This window comes from Rhipicephalus microplus, chromosome 10 (genome assembly GCF_043290135.1).
Source record: "Rhipicephalus microplus isolate Deutch F79 chromosome 10, USDA_Rmic, whole genome shotgun sequence".
In the NCBI taxonomy this organism is placed as follows: Eukaryota; Metazoa; Arthropoda; class Arachnida; order Ixodida; family Ixodidae; genus Rhipicephalus; species Rhipicephalus microplus.
In genome coordinates this window covers 1,510,216-1,534,419 of record NC_134709.1, presented here as the reverse complement: position 1 = coordinate 1,534,419, position 24,204 = coordinate 1,510,216, and the positions used below count along the sequence as shown (strand labels likewise).

The window sequence follows — 24,204 nt, the reverse complement described above, 5'->3', positions numbered from 1 at the left end:
GGGTCGAGATGGCGAACTGCTCAGTATGGTCCAAAGTACCGTCGCAGAAGTGTTTCACTGAGCCCACGTCGGCGTATTGGCGTCCATACCCAGACATGGTCCCCGGGCTGGTACTCAACGAAGCTTCATCGAAGATTGTAACGGCGGCTGTCGGTTGCCTGCTGATTCTTTATGCGCAGGCGGGCGACTTGACGAGCTTCTTGCGCGCTGAAGGTAGGCGGTGACGTAGAGGTTCTCTTCGTCAGCGACGTTTGGAAGCATGGCGTCTAGCGTCGTTGCCGGGCTTCTTCCATTGACCAATTTGTACAGCGTCATCTGCTTCGTTTCTTGGACGGCCGTATTGTACGCGAAGATCACGTACGGAAGGATTTCATCCCACGTCTTGTGCTCGACGTCGACGTACATAGCCAGCATATCAGCGATGGTCTTATTAAGACGTTCGGCGAGGTCGTTGGTCTGTGGAGGGTAGGCGGTGATGCGGTAGTGACTTGTCTGGCTGTACCTCAGGATCGCATGAGTTAGGTTCGCTGTCACGTACAGAAGTATTTCATCCCTCGTCTTGTGCTCGACATCGACGTACATAGCCAGCATATCAGCGATGGTCTTATTAAGACGTTCGGCGAGGCCGTTGGTCTGTGGAGGGTAGGCGGTGGTGCGGTAGTAACTTGTCTAGCTGTACCTCAGGATCCTGAGTTAGGTTCGCCGTAAAGGCTGTACCTCTCTCAGTAATGAAGACGTGTGAAGCTCCGTGACGCAGAACAATGTTCTCGACGAAGAACCTTGCTGCTTTGCACTATTTTTGAGGAGGGCCTTTGTTTCGGCGTAGCGTGTGAGGTAGTCACAAGCTACGACGATCCATTTGTTCCCGGAATTTGAAGTCGAGAACGACCCCAGTAAGTCCATGCCGATTTGCTGGAACGGCCGGCGAGGTGGCTCGATGCGCTGGAGAAGTCCGGCTGGCGTAACGAGTAACGTCGGTGGAAAGTGGTGGTCAGTAGTACATTTCTTGTATTCTTGCGAGCGTACGAGAAACACCGAGGTGTCCAGCCATTGTGTCGTCGTGTAAGGTCTCGAGTACTTCTGGTCTCACTGCTGAAGTAATCACGAGAAGGTGGTCGGCTTGAAGGGACGAGAAGTTCTTTAAGAGATTTCCGTTTCACAAGAAGAACGACTCCAGTCCTCTCTTGAAAACATTCGGAACAGTCGTGCTGCTACCCTCGATGTATCCCACAGGGCTTCTGAGTTCGTGGTCAGCTTGCTGTTGCTCGGCGAAGTCGTCGGCAGTTATTATTCCTAAGAAGCTGCCCTCATCCAGGCCGTCGGGCAGCGGTGGTTCGACGGGGGCACGAGACAAGCAGTCGGCGTCAGAATGTGTTCTTGAAGTCTGAGGCTCCATTGTGCGAGGCGACCCCGAAGGGTCTTTCAAGTTAGCTAGCCAACACAAGGCGTGGTGGTCACTCACAACTTTGAAGGGCCTGCCGTAGAGGGAGGGGCGAAACTTTGACGCTACCCAGATGATGCAAGGCACTCTTTTTTTGGTGTGGAATAGTTGGCCTCAGCTTTGGATAGCGATCGGTTAGCATAACTGATGACGTTTTCTACGCCACCAGTCTTTTGTACAAAAACGGCGCTGAGTCCTACGCTGCTTGCGTCGGTGTGTACTTCTCTTTCGGCATATTCATCGAAATGCGCAAGTATCGGTAGTGTTTGGAGGCATCATTTAAGTGCATGAAATGCTTCCTCTTGTGCCGCTTTCCGCCGGAATTCGACGTTGCTTTTCGCGAGGCGAGTTAGCGGCTCTGTGATCTGTGAAAAATGTTTGACGAAACGCCTGTTATAGTCGCACAACTCGAGGAATCGGCGTACAGCCTCCTTGTTAGTGGGCTGCGGGAAATCAGCGATGGCGGATGTTTTCCGCCGGTTGGGTCGTACTCCAGACTTGCTTATCACGTGTCGCAGGAACAACAGCTCCTCGTACGCGAAGCGGCACTTTTCTGGCTTAAGGGTTAGTCCAGAGGTGTTGATAACTTGAAGTACCGCTTCAAGGCACCTGAGATGCTCGTAGAAGCTAGAGGAATACACGATGACGTCATCCAAGTACACGAGGCAAGTCTGCCATTTCAATCCAGCCAGCACGGTGTCCATAACGCGCTGGAATGTCGCAGGTGCCGAGCAAATACCTAACTGCATCACCTTAAACTCGAAGAGGCCGTCTGGTGTGATGAAGGCCGTCTTCTCTCCATCTCTCTCTTCAACCTGAACGTGCCATTAGCCCGTCTTGAGGTCCATCGAAGAAAAGTACTTCGCGTTGTGGCGACGGTCCAGCGCATCGTCTATACGTGGGAGAGAGTACACGTCCTTCTTTGTGATTTTGTTCACGTGGCGGTAATCGATGCAAAAACGTAGAGTCCCGTCCTTCACTAATACCACGGGTGACGCCCAGGGACTCTTGGATGGCTGAATGATGTCGTCGTGTAGCATTTCGTCGATTAGTTTTTTTCACGGCGTCACGTTCACGCGTCGAGACTTGGTACGGGCTTTGTCGAACTGGTCGGGCACTGTCTTCTGTTATGATGCGGTGTTTCGCAGCTGGGGTTTGTCTAATTCGCGATTATGACGGGAAGCAGTCCTTGAATTGCAAGAGCAGGTACTTGAGCTGGTCTTGCCTGCACTTCGAAAAGCTCGGCTTGACACCGAAATCTGGTTCGGCACCTCGATTCGTCAAAGCAGCATCGGCAGCGTCGAAGAGGATGAATGCATTGCTGGCCTCCACGAATTCGTCGATGTGGGCAACCGCCGCACCATGGTTGAGGTGCCTATAATCGTGACTGAAGTTTCTCAGCACTATATTTGCTTTGCCATCATGCAGCTCAGCTGTGCCTCTTGCGGTGCAAATCTGACGGTTAAGAAGTTGGTGCTGATCCCCCTCGATGACGCCTTCAATGTTTTCGGCCTTTCCGGTGCCTGTAGAAATGAGGACGCTGGAGAAAGGCGACAGGGTGATCTGCTCTTCTAGCACATGTACTGCGTGATCCCTTGGTGTTGTAGGAGTCGGCAGCGTGTTTTGTGAGGTTAGTGGGATTGACTCAGACCTCAGGTCGATGACAGCGTCGTGTTGACTTAGAAAGTACATTCCAAATATGACATCCCGGGAGCAATTTTGTAAGATTACAAAGCTCACAGGATAAGTCTGGTTATTGATGATGATTTTTGCTGTGCAGACTCCAGTCGGCGTTATTAAGTGACCTCCGGCGATCCGGATTTCGAAACCTTGCCATGCAGTCCTCACTTTTTTCAACTTCGGCCTGAAAGACCCACTGATGACGGAATAGTCGGCTCCAGTTTTGACGAGAGCAGTGACGAGGTGGCCGTTGAATATTACGTCGAGGTCGCTGGTTCGTCGTCGTGCGTTGTGGTTAGGTCGTGGCGTAGGGTCAAGGCTACCTCTATTTGCTCCGCTGCTTCCCAATACGTCGTGACGTCTTCTGCAGGCTGCGAAGGTTTGACGTCAAGATCCTTTTTGTCTTGCGGCGGGTCCTTTCGATTTCGTGGCGGCGTCGTCATCGTCGTCGGCGGCTGCGGAAAATTTTCGGTAGTTCGTCGTACAGCAACCGCACCTCCATCGGTTGCTGTCCTTAGTTTTCTGAGTAAGGGCTCGGAAATCGGCCCCGAACAGGGCCGGGGTACTGCCTGTGGTGCGGTGAGGCGTAGCGGCCTGGCGACGGCGAACTATAAGGTCGTCGGGGTGTCGACTGCGCTCCCACGAGGCAGTCGGCGATGTCATGCGGTCGTTCACTCCGTTGTGGGCATGGCGCGTTGATGTCAAAGCCCCGTAGACCCATCTGTCGGTACTGGCAACGACAGCAGGTATGCCCGGCCTCGCCGCAGTGGTAGCAAAGCGAGTGGTTTTCAGGTGCACGCTGTTACGTCTGGGAGTCCACCGAATGTCAATGCCTCTGCCAAGGTAATCTGTGTCAAGGCCAGCGATCGAGCCTGCCTGACGCGATCAACTCAACCACGTCATCAAGCGGCGGCGCCAGTCTGTCTCACGCAACGCACAGCGAGCTCTCTCAGCCCACGAGCCCGATGAAGCAATCGACGCTTTCCAGTGTGGCGAATCTTACGCGATGCATGGCAACATCACTCGTTCTTGGGTGCTACCCAGCGCAGCGGCTCCGGATTTGATGATCATGACGCAGCCCTACGGCGGGTCCCCAATGGAGTATTCAGACATCACGGCCAGCGGCGCTTCTAGCTAGACGTTGGAGACGCAAAGGTCCACCCGGTGCCTATAAAAAGCCAAGCGGCGCATCGCCAGCAGCTGACCTATGCGTCAGAGAGCAGCCGACGTATGCGTCAGAGAGATAACATGTCGTTGCTTCGAGTCTCCATGCTGTCGGCGCGGCCGGTGTCCTTGTAAGTGGCAAGTTTCGTGGCTCCCTTTGTAACGTCGGCGGCGGCGCGATTCGTAACAGTAGATGGCAGCTGCGGGATCGGACGGCGTCAGCGACATCGATGTGGTGAGTGCCTGATGTTTTCCCCTTAGTTAATCAGACTACTCTAGCACAGGTTATAGTAGTTTAGAGAAGGGCTGTGTGAAACATTAGAGTGACCTTTGATCGTTTCAAGCCAAGTGAGAGCGCTTTGAAACCAAAGTTAATGCGGAGGGTGTAAACATGGCAGTGTTAAAATTAAGTTACTTGCGCGTCTTGCTAGTATACTTATTGTGGGCATGGCAAGTAGATTCTTAACAGGGGCAAACAGCGAGAGGCTAGTGTAAACGATGGAGAACCCTAATGTGAAAAAACTCGTCGAAGTTTGTGAGGAACTTGGCCTTTTTTTGGGCCGTACGAAACGAAAGCAAGCGATCCTTGAGATCATGAGGGATGCAGGAGTGACAACTGAAGAAGTCGATGAGGTCTGGGCGGATATCAAAGCACGCCATGAGGAGGCTGAAAGGCGAGGAGTTCGCGAACGCGAAGAAGCTGAAAGGCGAGGAGTTCGCGAACGTGAAGAAGCTGAAAGGCGAGAACGTCGTGAGAAGGCCGAGACACAGGAGCACCTTGAGTTGAAACGAATAGAATTGGCAATCCTACAGTGTTCGCAGGCGCCTGGCGTAGCTTCTGCGACCGCTCTGGTCAGCGGTCAGAGAATTTGTGGCCAACTGCGACTGTTCGTAGTAGGCGAGGACATGGCGAAGTATCTCGTCAAGTTCGAACACGTCTGTGAGCGAAATGCCTTGGAGCGGTCTCTTTGGGTGCAGAACCTGTAAGCTCTTCTTCCTGGCGAAGTGTCCGACGGGATAATGTGCTTGTCGAGGGAAGCCTTTGAGAGTTATCTTTTTGAGACGCTATAAGCTGTCACCCGAGGCTTTCCGGCAAATGTTCCGGTATTCTGAAAAGGGGAATGAGTCACACGTTGACTTTGCGTTTCGTCTTAAAGCCGATTTAATTGAATGGCTCAAGGGCGAAGGTGTTTATGACGACCGCGATAAAGTGGTAGAATGCATTGCATTGGAGCAATTCTACCGCTGTATCGAGGAGGATGTCAAGCTTTGGCTGCAGGACAAACTTGGTGAAGTACAGCTAAACAGGGCAGCAGAGTTAGCTGAGGAGTATTATACTCGCCGAAAGTTGCATAGCAGGGCAGTGCGCGTTGAAAAGGATGAAAGGAAAGAGGGCTTTTAAAAGAAACCTGATCAACGGAAACCCGCTCCGCACCGTAATTTCAAGAAGGACCCGTCTCTTACGAAGGACACTGTAAGGGAAGGGCAAACGGAAGCGGAGAAATCGAGTGAGGTTCCTAAACAACACACTGATACCACACGGGCGTTTGAATCATGGATGCCGCTAATCTGCTACAACTGCATAAAGGAAGGGCACGTCGCGATAAACTGTAAGCAAAAGTTTGCTTTCGCAACAATCCGAGAATCGGAAAAGAACATGCGGTTGTTAGATTCGTATCTCCAAGAAATCAGTGTGAATGGGAAAACGTGTTGAGCACTTCGAGACTCAGCGGCAACCATGAACGTTGTCCATTCTTCGTTTGTGTCTCCGGATGACTTTACAGGAGAATGCGCGTGGATCAGGCAAGTCGTCGAGAAGCAGAGTGCTTGCTTACCAATCGCTACGGTTGTCGTTGAAGGCCCATTCGGTAAGCTTCGCACCGAAGCGGCTGTGTCTGCCGCGCTTCCCGATCGTTTTCTTTATCTTTTTTTCAATAACTCTGAGCAGCTCCTCAAAGAGCAGGGTAAATTGTTCTTCTCCAACTTAGCATTCATGGCCCTCACGCGATCGCAAGCGCAGAAGATTTCGCAAGAACTTGATCTTGTTCAATGTGCTGAAACACCACCTGCAAAAGCTGCTGATCTGTGTGACCTTCGCGGCAAGTCGATGGAACCTCAGACAGGAAATTCTCTGTGTGAGTCATTTGAGCAGTCACTTGAGCGGCCCGTCGCCGAAGTGACTGGCGCGGTCTCTGTCGGTGGAGGAGATGACATGGCGCCATTGAGTCAGAGCGAGAGAGGGGCAATGCTCTCGCCTGTAGCGGAAAGTTGGAGTAAGCTGTCGAGGGTTGATCGTGAAACTCTCATTCGAGAGCAGCGGGAGCACCTCTCGAATAAAGCGCGAGTGGAGAGCGTATACTTGGGAGAAAAGAAAAAGAATGTTTCTTTTTTTAGAAGGCAGGGCTTTTGTATCGGAGCTACACAAATGCCCAATGTCGCAAGTATGAACAGCTCTTGGTGCCACAAAAGTATCGTCGCTAACTATTAGATTTGGCGCATGAAAACGCGTGGGCAGGGCATCTGGGCATAAAAAAGACCAAGACTAGAGTTTTCCTTGAATTTCATTGGCCGAAATGCTGGAAGGATATCGAAGACTTTGTACGCTCATGCGACACTTGTCAGAGAGCGGGGAAATCCATGGACAACTAGAAGGCACCCATGAAGCTTGTGCCAATTATCACAGAACCTTTTCGGCACCTAGTAAGTGATATCGTCGTCGGGCCATTGCCAGAGTCAAGGCAAGGTTGTCGGTACATCCTGACGGCCCTCTGTGTAGCCACAAAATTTCCGAAAGCGATACCACTTAAGGAGCTCAGTTTCCCTCATGTCGTGGATGCACTGCTATCTGTATTGGCACGCGTCGGATTTCCTTCTGAATTCCAATGCGACAATGGTAGTGTCTTCACCAGCTACCTTAACTTTACCTTTTTGGATAAATGCGGAATAAAAGTAGTGCACAGCGCGATCCATCACCCGCAATCTAATCTGGTACAGCGTATGCATCCTGTTCTGAAACGGATACTGAGAGCTCTTTGTACGAGCACAAAAGCTACTGAGAAGCTTGTATTTCTCCCGCTGTGTTCGCTTTGAGATCAGCTCCTAATGAGAGCACTGGTTTTAGCCCTGCAGAGCTTGTGTATGGCAGGATTTTGAGAACACCATTGCAAATTCAACGCGAGCACTAGGAGGGATTAGATGAGGACCCTAATGTAGTTGCGTATGTTCTAGACCTCCTTCAGAAGCTTGGAAAAATGAATGATATTGTGGAAAGCCACATGAAGGCTGCACAAGTGTTGTCGAAGGAGTACTACGATAAATCGGCGAAGAAACGCACCTTTGAAGGGAGTAATCAGGTAATGCTGCTGTGGCCGTGCAAAAGGAACAAGCTTGAGGTTTATCGGGAAGGGCCTGCCAAAATAATATAGAAGCTTTCCGATACCAATTATGAAGTGAAATTAGGAAGGCGGTTGAACAAAATTCACCACAGTAACTCGATGAAACCCTACGTTCAACGTCAAGTGGTCGTAAATCTGCTTTCAAATGCTTCAGAGGAAGAAGGAGCAGAAATTTTGACTTCTAGAGATGTAATCAAAAGGGGCCAACTTTATGTTGTATTCTATTTCATTACGTTGTTGTACGCGTAAAAATTTGAGTTCTCAGTTTAAGAGTTTTGTGTCCCACATGTGCCTCTTGATGTGCCACATGTGCCTCTTGGGAAAGAAATTCCGATAGACACGTAGCAAGGTATATGTTGTACTATACGTTGTCTGGTGTTTTTTCAGGTAACCGAGGGCACTTGTTTGTGTCGTGCGTTGTCTGTTGTTGAACCGTTCTTGACAAGTTGCAGAACCAATCGACAAGTGCTGAAAAAAATCATCAGAAGAGACGAGCGAAGCTGGTCGACATGTTGTGGCAACAAGCCAGTGGAGCTGGGATCCGTCCTCAAGAATGGGATGTGTTCACTGAACTGAGCCTGGAGCTACATTCTCCCCGTGGCCCTGGAGGCAAACCTGGATAGACCTGGCGAACAAGCGTGCTCGACATCCGAGCCACGTGGAAGCAACTCGTCTTTCCGGCACATTGTCTGGCGGCGGGAGTGCTGTTACGCCTAGGAGTCCACACCGAACTTCAATGCCTCTGCAAAGGCAATCTGTGTCAAGGCCAGCGATCGAGCTAGCCTGACGCGATCAACTCAACGACGTCATCAAGCGGCGGCGCCGCTTTGTCTTACACAACGCACAGCGAACTCCCTCAACCCACGAGCCCGATGAAGCAGTCGGCACCTTCCAGTCTGGCGAGTCTTACGCAATGCGTGGCAACATCACTCGTCCTTGGGTGCAACCCAGCGCAGTGGCTCCTGATTTGATGATCATGACGCAGCCCACGGCGGATCCCCATCGAAGGATTCTGACATCACGGCGAGCAGCGCTTCTGGTTGGACGTTGGTGACGCAAAGGTCCACCCGGTGCCTGTAAAAAAAAGCCAAGCGGCGCGTCGCCATCAGCTGACCTAAGTGTCAAAGAGCAGCCAGCGTATGTGTCAGAGAAAAGACATCTCGGCTCTTTGAGTCCCTAAGCTGTCAGCACCAGTGCCAAATTTGAAACGCCTCTATTTCTATGCTGTACATAAACATCACCTTAACTCACCGTCATCTTGTCCGCTCGTCTATCGGCTCTGCGCAGAAGCAGTCGCGAGCTGAGAAACACACGCTACCAAACGGCTGGTGACCTCGGCGGTGAGTTTCGGAGCTGTGGCGCCTTCAGGACCGTGTTGGCGTCGCGCCTTCGTAACAACGCCAAACGTTGGTTTTCCTCGGTGCCCTGCGCTGGCCCGCTAGCGAACGGGAGGACCTCAGTGGTGGCAGCGGTGGCGTTAAGCGACAGAAGTGTGATGGGGCGGCGTTTTGGCGTGGGCGTGGGGAGGGGCGTGACGGCGGGCCGCAGCAGCATAGCTCATGACTTGCAGCTGCGGCTGTGGAGGCCGAGGAACGCCCTGCGTTTGCTGGATCTCCTAGTGTATGACGTCCGTGATGGAGTCTACTTGCGTCTTCGCTGAAGGAAGCAATTTCCGCAGCTCTAATTGCACGATCGCTCGAATCGTCTCACGCAAGTTGGTGGTTTATAGCGCTTGCATGTCGACGTAACTTGTAGACGAGGAGTTACAGTTATATTGCCACGTGCGCATCTCGAGCGTCTTCTCTATCGTACATGCTTCTGAAATGAATTCGGCGACCGTCTTTGGCGGGTTTCTTATCAGCCCGGCGAAGGGTTCTTGCTTGAAAGCTCGCATGAGCAGACGGACCTTCTTCTCCTCGGACATGTCGTTGTCAGCGTGGTGGAAGAGTTTAATGATATCTTCCGTGAATATCGCCACGTTTTCATTTGGCATCTGCATACGGGTTTCGAGGAAAGCTGCAGCCTTCTTCTTGCGAACCACACTTGCGAAAGTGGGTGAGGCTCTGCTCTTGATTCTCGAAGCAGGCCCGAGCAGCATCTTGTAAAGCGAAATACACATGCCGGAGCTTGTCATCGTCGACAGTTATACCATTCATTGAAGATGGCGATGTGGTCGAACCTTTAAATCCGGCTTTCCGGGTCTTCCAGTAGCGAACCACAGAAAGTTGGCGGCTCTTTGGGTTGCCGGAGAACTACTGGGGCAAACCGCATGGGGGCGGTCATTGTTGCTGCTGTCGATGTCGCAATCCGGGATTGCCTGTTTTTTTTTTTTTCGGGTAGAGACCCGTATTCTGGCTGCAGTCCCCTCTGCCTGCGGCTTGCTCGCTGTTTGGCGTTGACGTCGGCATCTTCCTCGCGACGTGGGCTGGGTACACGACTCGAGGGGGGCGTCCGGTGCATTGAAAAAGCAGCACCTCCACCATATGTCACGGGGTCACGACGTGGAAGAAGGGAGCAGTTGCAAGTCGAATAGTAAACTGTTTATTTCAGCCGAACTTGTGGGCACGTAAAAGGGAAAATCACATTACAGCAAGACACTGGCACTGATAGCTGCGAGTAGAACGTCGGCCGTCGATCACCTGACAAGCGGCGAAGCGTATTGGCATTTATACCCTTGCCATCGAATATTCTAGCGTTATTGCTAGCCGCGACGAAGGTTCCCGAATAATCTCTGAAGGTCCCGAAGTGGACGTAATCTTAACAAAGCGATCAATTAAAGCCTTGAAGTTTCTTGAATGTCGTAGGTGCGGTTTGCGCTGAACGTAGTGTAACGGGGTGATAACAAAGCTTGAGGAAATGAAAGTGGCAATATAGATAGCTTGCCGTTTGAGCATTGAAGGATGTGCTCCGCGGTAGCTCAGTGGTTAACGCGTCGCACTCACGATTCAGAAAACCTGCGTTTAAAATTCTGTGTGCCGGAGTATTTTTTGTGGATTTTTTCTTGCATTTTAATATATATAGGTACGTATACATATACGATGAGTGACAACGATGCCCATGCTGACGCTGGCGGCAAAATCCAGCTGAGAGTGTCAAGTGTCAAAGACTCCATCAACAGCTGAGTCATCGTGTCGAAAAAGCTTGCCCAATGCTGCACAGAGACTCATACTATACGATGATCGTCCATGACAAATGAGAAAACATGTGAGATTGTGGGCGACTGCAATAGTTAGATATGAGAACTTTGGATCTTGAATGCAGGATGATAGTCTGCATGTGTATACGCTCGTTGACTTAAACTGACGACTTAGGATGTCACTAGTGTGTTTTTCAATTGATTCATTGGCGGGAGCATAGAAAGCCTAGTTAACGAAATTGTATCGGAAAACTGTATATAGAGCTTTATAAAGCGAACCTTTGGGTTACTTGGTTTTGCATGAAGTGCGGACAGCGTGATATTCTACACACAAAAGAGAAAACACAGAGAGCGCCTGTCTCCTCTTCTGTGTCCCCGTGTGGAATATCACGCTGTTCGTGCCTCGTCATGCAGGTAGAAGGTATTGAAATGGTGTCGACAGCTAGATGAATCCCCTAATTAAGCACACCTATGCAAAACAAAATTATTGGTTCTAAAGCTATTGAGCTTGTCTTGAGAAAAGTAATGGCTTTCGGCGAAAGCTTTGATGTGCATGTCTTTCTTGGTGAGCATGTCCTTACATGTGATGCTCAGGACAGCCACATTCGCATTCAATGCAAAAAAATGGGCCGAACTCTACATATGAATAAGATTCTGTTACATGCACGAAATAAATAGGAAAATGAGCACACAGATTGTGGGGCCTGCTCTCGCGAGTATGCTTATTTTTTGAAAGCCAGCAACACCCTTAGCAGGTCTGCATGCTTGCAAGCAAAACGCAAACAAGAAAGAGAAAATTGGCAGATTTCTCGTACAGGGGGAATCGATGATATGTGAAGCACGAATAAGGAAGGTTGATAAAATTAGCACAACATTACGAGGTGGGCGTAAATTGTTCCGTACATGACTTCTATGTCATGATGATAATTTTGGATGTGTCATTTACCTTCGTCTATTCACGTCACGTGATACCGAATTTGGTATATGTGTGGAGCTAGCGAAACGGCCGCGAGCGCGCTATGAGCGTAGCAGGTAGTCATGTTTTACATGACACGCATATTGTCGCGACGTGAAGACAGAGGTCGTATTTAAAGACGCTGAGAAAGCAGCAGCGGGTCGGTCTTCTTATTTACCGCGTGCCAGAGAGTTCCTCGTCGTTGTAGTTGTTGCGTTCTGCATAAAAGCGTCCACATGCGCGTATGCACTGTCGTCTTCGTCTTTCTCGCGGGACGCACGTGAAAATATCATGATTATCATGTTTGCGCGTGTCAGTTACCTTCGTCGTCCATTCGCATCACGTAATACCAAATTTGGTGTATGTGAAGCTAGCGAAATGACCGCGAGTACATCACGAGCGTGGCATGTCGTCGTGTTCTTACATTACACGCATGTCATGATTATCATGTTTGCACCAGTCATATACCGTCCTCATCGCTTCACGTCCCGTAATACCAAATTTAGTATATATGAAGCTAGCGAAACAACCGTGAGCGTACCATGAGTGTGGTGTGTAGTCATGACTTACATGACATGCATGTCATAATTTCCACGTTAGTGTCTGTCACTTATGTTCGCCATGCAGTCATGTCATACCATACAAGTTCTGCCATATGTCATGGGAACGACACCACCGCAAGAGCATCAAGACCATGACACGCAAATAATGACGTTCATGACATATGTGTCATGATTTTCATGTTATGACTATTCACTTATGCTCGTGATGCAGTCATGCTATGCTTTACCAATTTTGGTATCGATCCCAGTATCGAAACGGCCAGGAGAGCTAAAGGCCGTAGGCGGCTAGATAGATAGACAGATAGGTATGCACTCAATGTCGCCGAAGTTTGCTAAGAAATGCTTTGCGTTTAATAAAGTTGACTGTATTCTTGCCTGCCATTTGACTTCTTATTCTAGACAACTTTCTCTGAATTCCCGCCACAGCAGTTAATAACCACGGTGGTGAGACGTGGCGAGCAAGCTTTGGCTCGCGTATTTTGGCTATGGCAAGATAGTCGCCGCGCATGCGGCGCGGCTTCACTGCGCTTTATTGGTATGTATATGCGGCCTCCACTCCTGCAAGTTTTATATCCCTGTCGCACATAGCAACATAAGTGCACTGAGCCGCGAGTGTCATTTGCGTGCTGTCACACGAGCAAGTTTAGTGTCACTCGCTGCAAAGTACACTTGCTGGCAAGTGCGTTCCCCAACCTCACTTCACTACGACGTTTGCGATGAAGTGTATAGCCTCGTTACCAGTGGCTTGTACAGAAAGGCGCTGTTTCCTAAAGTGGTGCTCATAATATATTTAAACCGTTGTTTGTTATGATGGATATTGTTATGTATAAAACAATCATAAAAACAACAATAACCATGCTGCTTTCACCCTCGGGCTGTTTGCGGCCACGTCCGCTAGGCGGATGCGAGAGCACATGCACAGCAATGGCTGTGTCCGTCGCGTTGTTTACTTCCAGGCACATTTGCACATGTGTAGGTGAGTTGTTCTCTAGTCATTTAAGATGGCATGTGCCACATGTGCTACTTTCACGAAGACAGCATGGTCGCAAACATGAGACACAGGCGCAAAAATAACAAACATACGGTGTACTACAAATTCGTCAATCGCCACTGCCATCATTTCCAAAGCACACTTAACTTTATCGTGTAGCAGCGAACCGGCAAAATGACACTTCGTGCGCGTAAGTACACTCGCTCAAAGTGCACTTAAGTTACCACGTGCGACAAGGGTATTATTTAAACTCGCTTGGTTTTGGCACCGTTTTCGAGAAATACTTGAGTAGGCTTAACGGTTGGCGCTCCTGGGGTCCCAAAGAATATACATTACGCGCTTGTCTGTGGTCTTTCATCCTCCGTAGACGGCGCCACTTCACGTGGCGGAAGCGACGGCACCCGCTATTGCACAACGTTTTCGCGTTACAGGCATGGTGGACAAGCTAAAAATTTCTGCTCGCATGGTTAAGCTGACCGGCCCGAACCTACAAGTTGTTGCTCTTCGTGAACGTTGTTGCAGTTGCGGCTCAAAGAGTTCCGACGACGCTTCGCCAAGGCATGCACCTGCAGATCCGTGGCTTGGCCAGTGGTGTGTTGGAGACGCCCGGTTTTCGACGTGGGCAGAGCACACCCAACGGATTCCAAGGCGCCGTCACAATTCTCGCTCCGCGGGGCAGTGTAAGATTCATTGCTGCTCTGGTTTACTCTTTACTCAACTATCGATGAAAATTATCTATCTGTCTGTCTGTCTGTCTGTCTGTCTGTCTGTCTGTCTGTCTGTCTGTCTGTCTGTCTACTGATCAAATAACAGCAAGTTTTTCTGCTGAATTATACATGGATTGCTTTTCACTGTGCCTATCATTCAATAACAAGTTTTTCTGCTGAATTATACATGGATTGCTTTTCACTGTGCCTATCATTCAATAACAAGTTTTTCTGCTGAATTATACATGAAATAGTTGGTTATTATTGTACAGGTAGGATTTTCAGAGCTCATTCAAGACCTGTTTCAGCGATTCATTTTAAAGATGAATCTTCCTGTGTAGAAAAAAATTATTTACAGTATGTGCAGAACACAAAAGCTTCATAACATTCCAGTAACAGGGCACATACACTTCGGCACATCTATGTATCACGACCAACATCACTGTTTTGCAGTGAAGACATTACCTTTATTATACATGACAATGTTGGCATACACGTACACAAGAACTCAATGCCAAATCATGATACAATGGTATAACGATACGATAGATGCAATGAAACGCGATTTGTAACAAATGAAATTATGTATAACAACTCAACGGGCGCTGCCTAGCACCAAGTCAGTCGAAAAATGAGTTGTATCCTTTCGTGTTCGACCTTGACCAAAGGGCACGACCAATGCCGCAGTTGGGGCAAGTGGAAGTGCGAAGAAACGTTGGTGCGAACCACCTGCCACCATTGCAACCGATATCGCGTGGTGAGCAAACTCCAGCCCAAACGCCAGACAAAGTCTCTGAGATGCCCTGGCAAAACTGCTGCAGTTATTGGTTTCCAAGCATGGTTCATTATAGATTGACAATGCTGGGGCACCAAGGGCCGTGGAAGGGCGGCCATTGTGTTCACCACTTTAGAATCGGCCACCTCTATCTCTGGGCACGTAGCTTCCATACGTCGGTGAAATGCCAGAAGGGCTCAATACAAAGATGGTAATTCAGTTGATTGGGAACCTTGGTTAATTTGGCTAGCCGGTAGGAAGACGCATAGTTATGGGCCCAGATGGTAGCAAGCCAGTGTCTGAGCCGGCGTACCATCGTTGCTCAGTATTTGCAGTAAAGTGCGGAGGCACAAGGTAGAAGCCGTGGCAGAAACGTAGAGGAATGCAAAACCGCCTTTATCTCGCGATTGTGCTAACTATGGACGAGATTACAATTCTGTGCCATCAAACCAAAAAATGAATTGATGCAGCTTTGCCCTTCCTTAGACACGTGGAACGGTGGTCATACAGAATGGCAAAGATACCAAAATTTTCCGAGGTAAACCGTTTGAGCTAGGTATCGGTGTTCCAGGAGGGGGCAATCGAAGTGTCTGGCTTCTTTAACGTTACAATAAAGAGTTCGTACGATGAATGACAAGATGCTGTCCTGTACACCAAATGTAGGGAAAGTAACGCCTAGTATTGTAATGCTAGGATACCACTGTAAAGGCGACCTGATGCTGATACGACCATTGGGGTTGCCAATAAATACTGGCATTTAGAAAAGTTTATCCTTGCAGCGGAGATAATGCCGACATGATGGAAAGTATCAAGAGCATGTTGCAGCGACTGTTCATTATGAACTTGTCAGGGTGGCCGAGAGAGGGCGTTACATGACGGCATCATCATCATCATCTGGACATGGCCGAGAGAGGGCACTAAATGATGGTACCATCATGTGCTGCTCTCATGTAGTGAGGGGGTGCTGGGCGGTCGGGTCACCCAGCGGTCGGGTCACCTGCAAGCAGAGTGCCCGGGAAACCAGTGGCGGTAGCTGCTGCCCTGGCGGGCACCTACGGCAGTGTGCACCAACTAGCGACCACAGCCTGTAGCAAAGAGCCCCTTATGGACGTTCGTATCGGGTCGTCGGCGTTCAAGGCCCTGCTAGACACAGGCTCAAGTGTAAGCTTCTTCGTACCGCACGCGGCGGCGGCAACCAAGCTTCTGGAGGCAAAACCAAGGCGGATGTACGCATGCTGCGTTTGGCATCAGGCTGGCCGCAGTCAATCATGTCTCTAACGTGTCAGATCGAATGGGCTGTCGGTTGCCGCAGGCAGCAGTTTTTGTGCGTTCCTGACCTGTGCCGTGACGTCCTTGGTAGTGATTTCCTGACGGTGAGTGGCATCTCTCTGCACGTGTCACGTGGTGGCTGGACTGTCGGCACAGCACCACAAAAAATTGTGCCCTTTGTCAGGGCCGTTAAGGAACAGCCAGAGGCAGTGGATGATTTTGGAGACAGTCTGCGCTGCATTTTTACCGAGGGCAATGCCAATGTGTGTGCCAGTGTGCGGGAGGTGACTGCAGCCTGCAATGTGATCATTCCCGGCCACTCGTTGGACCTAGACCCACGCATGAAACGTGTTTTAGAAGAGTTTAGTAAAATCTTCACCACCACTCCGGGCTCACAACCCTGGCAGAGCATCGCATAGACACGGGAGACAACCCACCTGTTCGATTCAAACTGCGATTAGTGAATGCCAAGAAGCAGGCTATCATGGACAACTGCATTCATGACCTGCTGGCACAGAACCTCATCCGCCCTAGCCAAAGTCAGCATGCCAGTGCTCCAGTCCTGGTAAAGAAGAAGTCTGGTGGCTACCGCATGGCTGTGGATTACCACCAGCTGAATGCACGCACTAAGGTGCCAATCTACCCCATGCTCAGGACTGATTAGTTGCTGGCACAGCTGGGACGAGGCAGGTGGTTCTCAAGTTTTGATCTTTAACAGGTTTTTTCAAAGCCCTGTTCAAGAGCAGGACATTCCAAAGACAGCATTCATTTCCCATCGGGGAACCTTCAAGTTTATGGGAATGCCCTTTGGAGTTGCCGGAGGTCCTGCCACGTTCCAGACCCTGATGGACCGACTACTGTGAGGAATCAATCACCAGTTTTCCATGGCGTTTCTCGATGATGTCCTGGTGTATTCGGAAACCCTAGAGAATCATCTCGAGCATGTTCGGGAGGTGTTGAAGAGGGTAAGTAGTTCGGCACAGCTGACCATTAATCCAGAGAAAGTGCACGTGTGCTGTCAATACCTGATGTTCCTTGGTCATGAAATATCGCCCGGGCAGTGTAAGCCCAACAAGGAAAAAGTGCGTGCGGTGCTGGACTATGTTCAACGAACAACACTCCAACAGCTGCAGGCCTTCCTAGGACTAGCAGGCTATTACAGAGGGTTCATACCTGAGTTTTCTGTCACTGCGCGTCCACTCACAGAACTCCTTAAGAAAAACCAACGCTGGCGGTGGGAGCTGCAGCAAAAGGAAGCCTTTAGAGCACTTAAGCAGTCCCTGGCCGATGATGTCATTGTAAACCTGCCGGACCTCAACAGACCATACGTGATGGAAACGAACGCCAGTGGAGTTGGCATTGCAGCGGTGCTTCTGTAGGCAGCTGAAAGTGATGCTTCACTGCGTCCAATAAGCCTCATTAGAAGGGTTCTCACTGAAGCAAAGCAGCGCTATACAGTGAAAGAATGGGAGTGTCTGGCTGTGGTGTGGGCAGTGGACAAGTGCCGGCCATACTTTGAGTTCACCGAGTTTGAGATACACTGTGATCACTCCTCTATGTCCTGGATGTTCACCATAGACCAAGGCCTCACCACGTGTAAAGCTTCAGGTTTCGCGGCTGGAAGGTTTCAACTGCAGGATCAAGCATAGGCGGGGTCTTGCAAATGTGCCAGCTGACGCCTTGAGCAGAGCTCCCCTTCAGCACCAGGAAGCTCAAGGCCCGAGTCTACACGAGACGCTGTTCTCTATTGGTGTTCCATGGCCCAGCCCACAAATCGGCTTAGAGGCAGCTGCTGTAGCATCTGAAGGTGACGACCATACTGTCTTGAATGATGCAGGGCTCCTCGCCCAGGAACAAGAGCAGGACCTCATACTGTCGAAACTACGAGCTGTGATGAAAGGAGGGAAGCTTGCGCCCACTGACAGTGATCAACCTTTGATTAAAGACCTGGCGGAGACGACCGAGATGGAAAGGAGTGGGTTGCTTGTACAGCACCGAAGGAACAGAGAAGTACCTTGGCTACCAAACTATCTCTGCAACTTGGTCCTACGACTGTCCAATGACCACCCAATTAGCGGCCACTCCGGCTTTTTTAAGACCCTCAAACGCATTTCTCAGAATTTCGTGTGGCTGGGTATGCGCGCGGTCATATCCAAGTATGTGCGATGCTGCCAGGTTTGTCAGCGCACCAAGGCCCACCGCCAGAATGGCTGATGAGCAGCCAATGGGTCACTGCCCCCATAGAACAGCTCAGTGTGGACATAATTGAGCCCTTGCCTATGATGCATCAACGCCACCAGTGCCTTCTCGTGGTGATTGACAAGTTTATTGAAGTTTTCCCATTACGAGCAGCAAACTGCAAAAGTGTGGTGGCCTGCATGATCCAGGTTTTTTGCAGGCATGGCACACCTGTCTCCATTTCAAGTGATAATAAAAAGCCCTTTGTAAGCAGGTTGTGGAAGGGCCTCCTTGAGCACTGGGCCTCCTTGAGCACTACAAGACCGACACACTGTTCTGTACCGCCTTGCCGGGCAAATGGTGCAGTGCCACAATGGCACTATCAAGCAGTGCCTTAGGGCTTATTGTCCCAACCACAAAGACTGGGACCAGCACATCCCTGAAATTTCCCTGGCCATGCGCATGGCTGAAAGTGTTGTCACGGGCTACGCGCCTGCCTTCCTCTGTTATGGCCGGGAGCTGAGAACCCCATTGACACAGGCTGAAGCCAAAGACGACGCGGAGACTCCTGCGACAGCGTACCGTGCATTTGCTACTGAGGTCTCCAAGTGTCTGCAGAAGGTGCTTAACTTCTTCAGGGCACACCAGGACCACATGTGACGCGTCCAAAAGACTCGCTACGATTAGCACAGCTGGAGAGTGATCTTTTTCTAGACTCGCTACAATGCAGGAGGGTGATCTTTTTCTGCTCGAAAGCCACTCCCTCAGCGATGCCACCAAGGGCTTCTCCTCGAAGCTTGCACTCCGGTGTTCCGGTTCCTTTCGGGCAGTGAGACGTGTAGAACAGAATGACTTTGTTCTAGTGGACCCCAAAACGGGTCGTCACCATAGTGTGAGACACGCAGATCAGCTGACACTTTACCATGAAGCTGCAGGTGATGTGTAGTGGTGGCTTCATATTTCAAAGGGGAAACCTGTGAGGGTGGCCGAGAGAGGGTGTTACGTGACGGCATCATCATCAACATCGGGACTTGGCCAAGAGAGGGCACTTCATGATGGCACCATCATCATCATTGGGATAGGGAGTTGTGGGGATTGCGTGTGTGGGGAAAAGGGGAGTTCGGCGTGGTTGTGGGGAGTGGCAAGACGTAGCGGTGTGTTGTGCGCCATTTAGGGTTAGCGCGTGACAAGCATATAGAGTAATATCATCTGCATATGCAGCAACCTTTGCTTGAGCGTTATCAGGTAGGAGCAAGTCTCGAATCTGCGGGTCACGTTCAACGGCTTTAAGAAGGGCTTTAATGCTAGGATGAATAGAACTGGAGGAGGGGACACCCTTGACGAGTCCCGCACATTGCTTGAAAGGGGTGACTCTCACAGGAATTTATGTAAAGGGTACTTTTTGAAATATTGTACATCGCATAAATTAGGTCAATGACCTTATCCAGGAATTCGAATGTATGTAAAACATTTAGTAAGTAGCCATGTTCTAAGAAATCAAAAGCCTTCTCCTGATCTAGGGAAACCAACAGTCCCTGTGCACATTCGCTAGTGTTGTGCTGAATCATGTCTGACGTCAACCAAGTATGGGTGTGTATTTCTCGGCCTGGAATGGAACATACTTGGTGGGGAGCGATTAATGTGGCAACAGACGATCTGATTCGGCACACCAAAATGTTGGCCAAAAGCTTGTAATCTACATTAAGCAGGGTTATAGGGCGCCAATCTTCTGGTCACATGGGCATTTGGTCTTTCTTGGGGACTAGTGTTATATGGCCTCTGTGGAAAGAGGTTGGAAGGATAATATCACAGAAACACTTGTGAATTACCCGTGACATAAATGGACCAGTGATAGGCTAGAACTGTACATAAAACTATGCAGGGAGTCTGTCAGGCCTGGGGGCTGAACCCTTCTTCATTGCGTCCAATGCATCCTTTATTTCGTCGTCAGATGGTGATAGCAGAACGTCGTATGACATATTCAAATCATGTGGTAAGTCTTTCAACAGGGGATGCAAAGAAAGGGATCCTGCGTAACTGACACGAGCAACAGACTGAGCCATTGTCTGAAAGTGTTGAGTGAATGCCTGAAAGTCACGTGTACTGACAGCAGCTGGTGTGGTAGAGTTTAGTGAGTGGGCAGGCGAGCCTGGTGGACAAAGCAGAGCTCTGCGTGCATACGTCAGCACCTCAGGGTGCGTACACGGTACACGTCTACAGCGCCAAGCTGCTCCAGAGAGCGAAGAAGCGTGCATAGTACGTTGGTATCGTTCAACGAGCTCCTTTTGGCATGCCCGCATAACCGATGAAGGGCTGGGATCGCGGTGGGCAATGTGTATTTTTTGGATTAACAATGAAGCATCTTTGGACATATGGGCACGAAGTCCCCTGCCCGATGCACTGCTATGGTGACGCCACTATTCTTTGAGGCGATCCCAATCAGCTATATCCGCACCAATGAGGGATGTGCATAACGCTCTGGACAATTTTTCCGTAGACTGAGAGTCTGGAAGGATGTGGCAATCAAGACGCCACTGTCTGTGAATCATCGGCGTCCACGCTGGCAGGCGGAGAGAAAGCATAACTGGGCGGTGGTCACTAATTTACACTGTTGTCAGTGGTAATGACATTACCCTGGTGTCATGAACGTAGGCAGTGAGACCGGGGGATGTGTATACGTGATAAATTCTGCTGCTCGACGCTGCTCGCCACCAAGTGTAGGCATAATTTCTATCGTGTACACTTTCATGTATGTCCGTCAATGCCAATTGCTGCACTAAGCGCTCAAGTTCTCTGGCGTTTTAGTTTGGCCGGCCGCGACCACCTCGAACGTCTGTGTGCAAGTCTAAGATGCAATTAAAGTCTCCTAAGAGTACAATACGTCGTGAATTTAAAAGGAAGGCATGAATGAATGAGAGCGAAAAAATGTGCTAGAATTCACAGACGCCACTGGGGCGTACACGCTGACAAATATTATACGCAACGCAAAAAAGGTGCAGTCGAACGCCAGCACGTGTCCGAAGGCATCGAAAGAAACATGATGATCACGCAAAATACTTTGGGTAAATATAATAACTCTGAAGGCAGTTGAACGCGTGCTGGCGTACGGAAAAAGAAAAATCCACACCAAACGCGCGTTTGAAAGCGAGCACATCAGAGAGCTTAAAAAGAATTGTTTCTTGCATGAACAGCAAGTCACATGACACTGAACGCGTAAAATGCAATACTTCAGCCTGTTTTTGTGGGCTGCTGAAACCCTGAACGTTAAAGGTTAGAATGTTTAAGGTTAGAGCCATAGCGAGTAGCAAAATCTAATATAAGTACATTGAAAAGCAGAGGTATTTTTAGCAGATGCGGGAGCGGTTGCCCCGCGAGCAGCTCAGTAATTTTTTACGGCCAGGCGACCTACCGGAAGCACGGGGCTTCCGGGGCTGCGATAAAGTCCGCAGGGGACTTCAGTGTCCTATCCCTGTCAATATATGATAATGAATTTGCTTTTTTATCTGATAGGTTATAATGATAGTTGCTTGTGCTTTTTGAGTGGTTGTATGCATGGGTGAGGGTTCCAGAAGATGAGCCTCGGTTTAACGTAAGTCAATCGCGAGTATGTGCTTTTCTGTGAGTCATCTTTCGTCTTCAAGTTTGCACCAACTATGTTTCACACAGCTATACATCAAGTAACCCGACAGCATACACCACTGACATATCGTGGCACCGCCATGCGGAAGCATCCCTGTGACGTACGTGGTTAGATTATTCCACTGGAAACGCATCGCAAAAATGAGGTGGCGCTGTTGTCGCGCGTTTAGTTTCAGTTGGTAGACAAAAGCCGCGGCGTCTACCGCAGTTGCTGCTGTGTTTTCGCCGGTTCTCGTTTTCGCTGGTGCTCGTTTTCAAATTTGGCTTGTGAGCGTCCGGGGTAAGCACGTGGTTTCTCGCAGTCTCTTTTGATGTTCGGGTTTTGCGTTTTTGTTTCTGCTTAAGCAAGTGATCGCATCGTCTTTTTTGTAACATGTATATGTGCAACGTAGTAGTAATAAATTTAGTTGAAAGTCCGCGCTCGTCCTCGTCTCTTATATAGTCAAGAGTCCGACAGAATCCCGTCTGGTCGGGGACAAACATCATGCAAAATAACAAAAACGCCAACCAAGGTGAAATACACAAAACTTAAAAAAACGTTTCGGCTCGAACAAGGCTCCCGTGTGGGGAGCCGAAACGTTTTTTTAAGTTTTGTGTACTTCACCTTGGTCGGCGTTTTTGTCACTTTGTACTATCCTCGTCTCTTGTGTTAGTTGTCGGAAGTTTTTGCGCTGAGATGTTTAATAGGGCTTTATACGCCATGAACTTTCATGCCGTAACCTGGAGACGACTGGCTCGAAGGAAGACATGATTAAACCGTTGCTTCATGACATCACCCCGAACCGTCAACTTGGTGGGCCCGACTCAACAGCTGAGCAGTCAGTTTTAAGTACGAAAGTGCTGAGTCACCCACTAAAGCAGGTTTTGACGTTGTCACAATGGCTAAAGTTTTCAGTTCAAGTCACTACGTTGCGCGACCTTCCGGCCTTGCTGCCAACCTTTAATGGTAACAGTAGCGTCTCGGCTCACCGGTGGCTTGAAGAACGCGAGCATACTCTAGGCTTGACGTCATAGACACCGTCTACTCTCCTCGCCGTAGCACTTGGTAAGCTCCATGGCCCTGCTGCAGATTGGAAAAGCGTGGAAGGAAACCAGTTGGGCACGTTGGAGAATTTCAAAGCTGCATTCGAGGACCAGTTTGGGGACAAGTCCAATAGCTCCACGTTTTTCTCTACACAAGCAACGTCTTCTACAGCCTGTTCACCGTTTTCGCTGTTGCCAGACAACACCCAAACCTCATGCTTACCTGTCGACCAGAATGAAGAGTCGCCTGAGCAAAAGCCAAACAAACCGAAGAACGCAGCACTTTGCATGAGGGATGCTATGTTGGACATGCCATGTGTACGTTGTACTCAAATAGGCCCACAGCAACAAAAAGTTATTGCAGTTAACGATGCCTCGCATCAGCTTATTGACCTGTTCGCCACAAATTATGATAATTTAAGGCTCTGCAAAGGGGCTGAGCATTCCACCGACCTTTTGCCAGATGCATTGCCATATGCACGTCAAGAATGTAGATGTGGCAAAAAGAATCACGATTTCATGGAGCGCCAATGTCAAGTGTTTCATGCTCAAGGCCCGGTCACCAAGACGGCACAGCTAGAACAAGGACCGTACCAGACAGCTAGCCAGCCACTGCAAACCAATGAATTGAAAACGGAGACACAAAGAAAGCCAATGAAAGCATGCACTCAGCCGTACTAAATTGTGTCAGTTTTCTGAATGAGCCCCAATGGCATCTCAGCTGTAAGATTGAGGCTCTCAGATATAAGGGATTAGTAGGTGATGAGCGGAAGACCAAGAAACAAACCACCAAGCCAGCTGCAGAGCCAACCCAGAATAAGCAACACAAGCCAAGTCAAGGAGGCCTAGCTGCTGCGCACTATATGAAAGAGGAAAAGATGTCACAGGAGGCAGCTGCCTTCTACCGTGACAGCTGTGCGGAAGAAGCTCAGAAGAAGCGGAAATGTCACTGGGCTCTGGAGAAGAAAGAAAAGGTCAAGGTCAGAGGTGCCCATATTTTTTTATGAATACATTGCTGAAATGGTGCGAGAAGAGCCAGCAGACCAGCGCAAAATGTGGGATTCGTCCACTAAGCAAGTGGAACAACGTCAGATAGAGCGCCAGCAGAAACTTCGGGTCAACATTAAAGGTGAACTCCGGCAATTTTTCGAGGTCAGTGGATCTCGATGAAATTCACTGGGTACGTTCCTTTGCAAATTTCTGTCATTTATGCCAAATTACATGTTTGAGAGAAGTGCTGATTGTTTGCAAATGAATTTTGAAGATTGCCTCAAAAAAGCTCACCTCG

The 24,204-nt window shown here is 49.6% G+C and overlaps 1 protein-coding gene across 3 annotated transcripts in view; it reads left to right on the top strand.

The window, feature by feature from the left end:
* Positions 1–24,204, top strand: part of LOC119180620 (chymotrypsinogen A-like) — a 174,184-nt gene that overhangs the window by 57,922 nt on the left and 92,058 nt on the right. For all 3 annotated transcript variants that reach the window (XM_075874857.1, XM_075874856.1, XM_075874855.1), the window contains exon 2: positions 13,848–14,005. In XM_075874857.1, coding sequence (XP_075730972.1) covers positions 13,886–14,005 — 120 coding nt within the window. In that variant the 5' untranslated portion in view covers positions 13,848–13,885. The remainder of the gene's footprint in view (positions 1–13,847; positions 14,006–24,204) is intronic.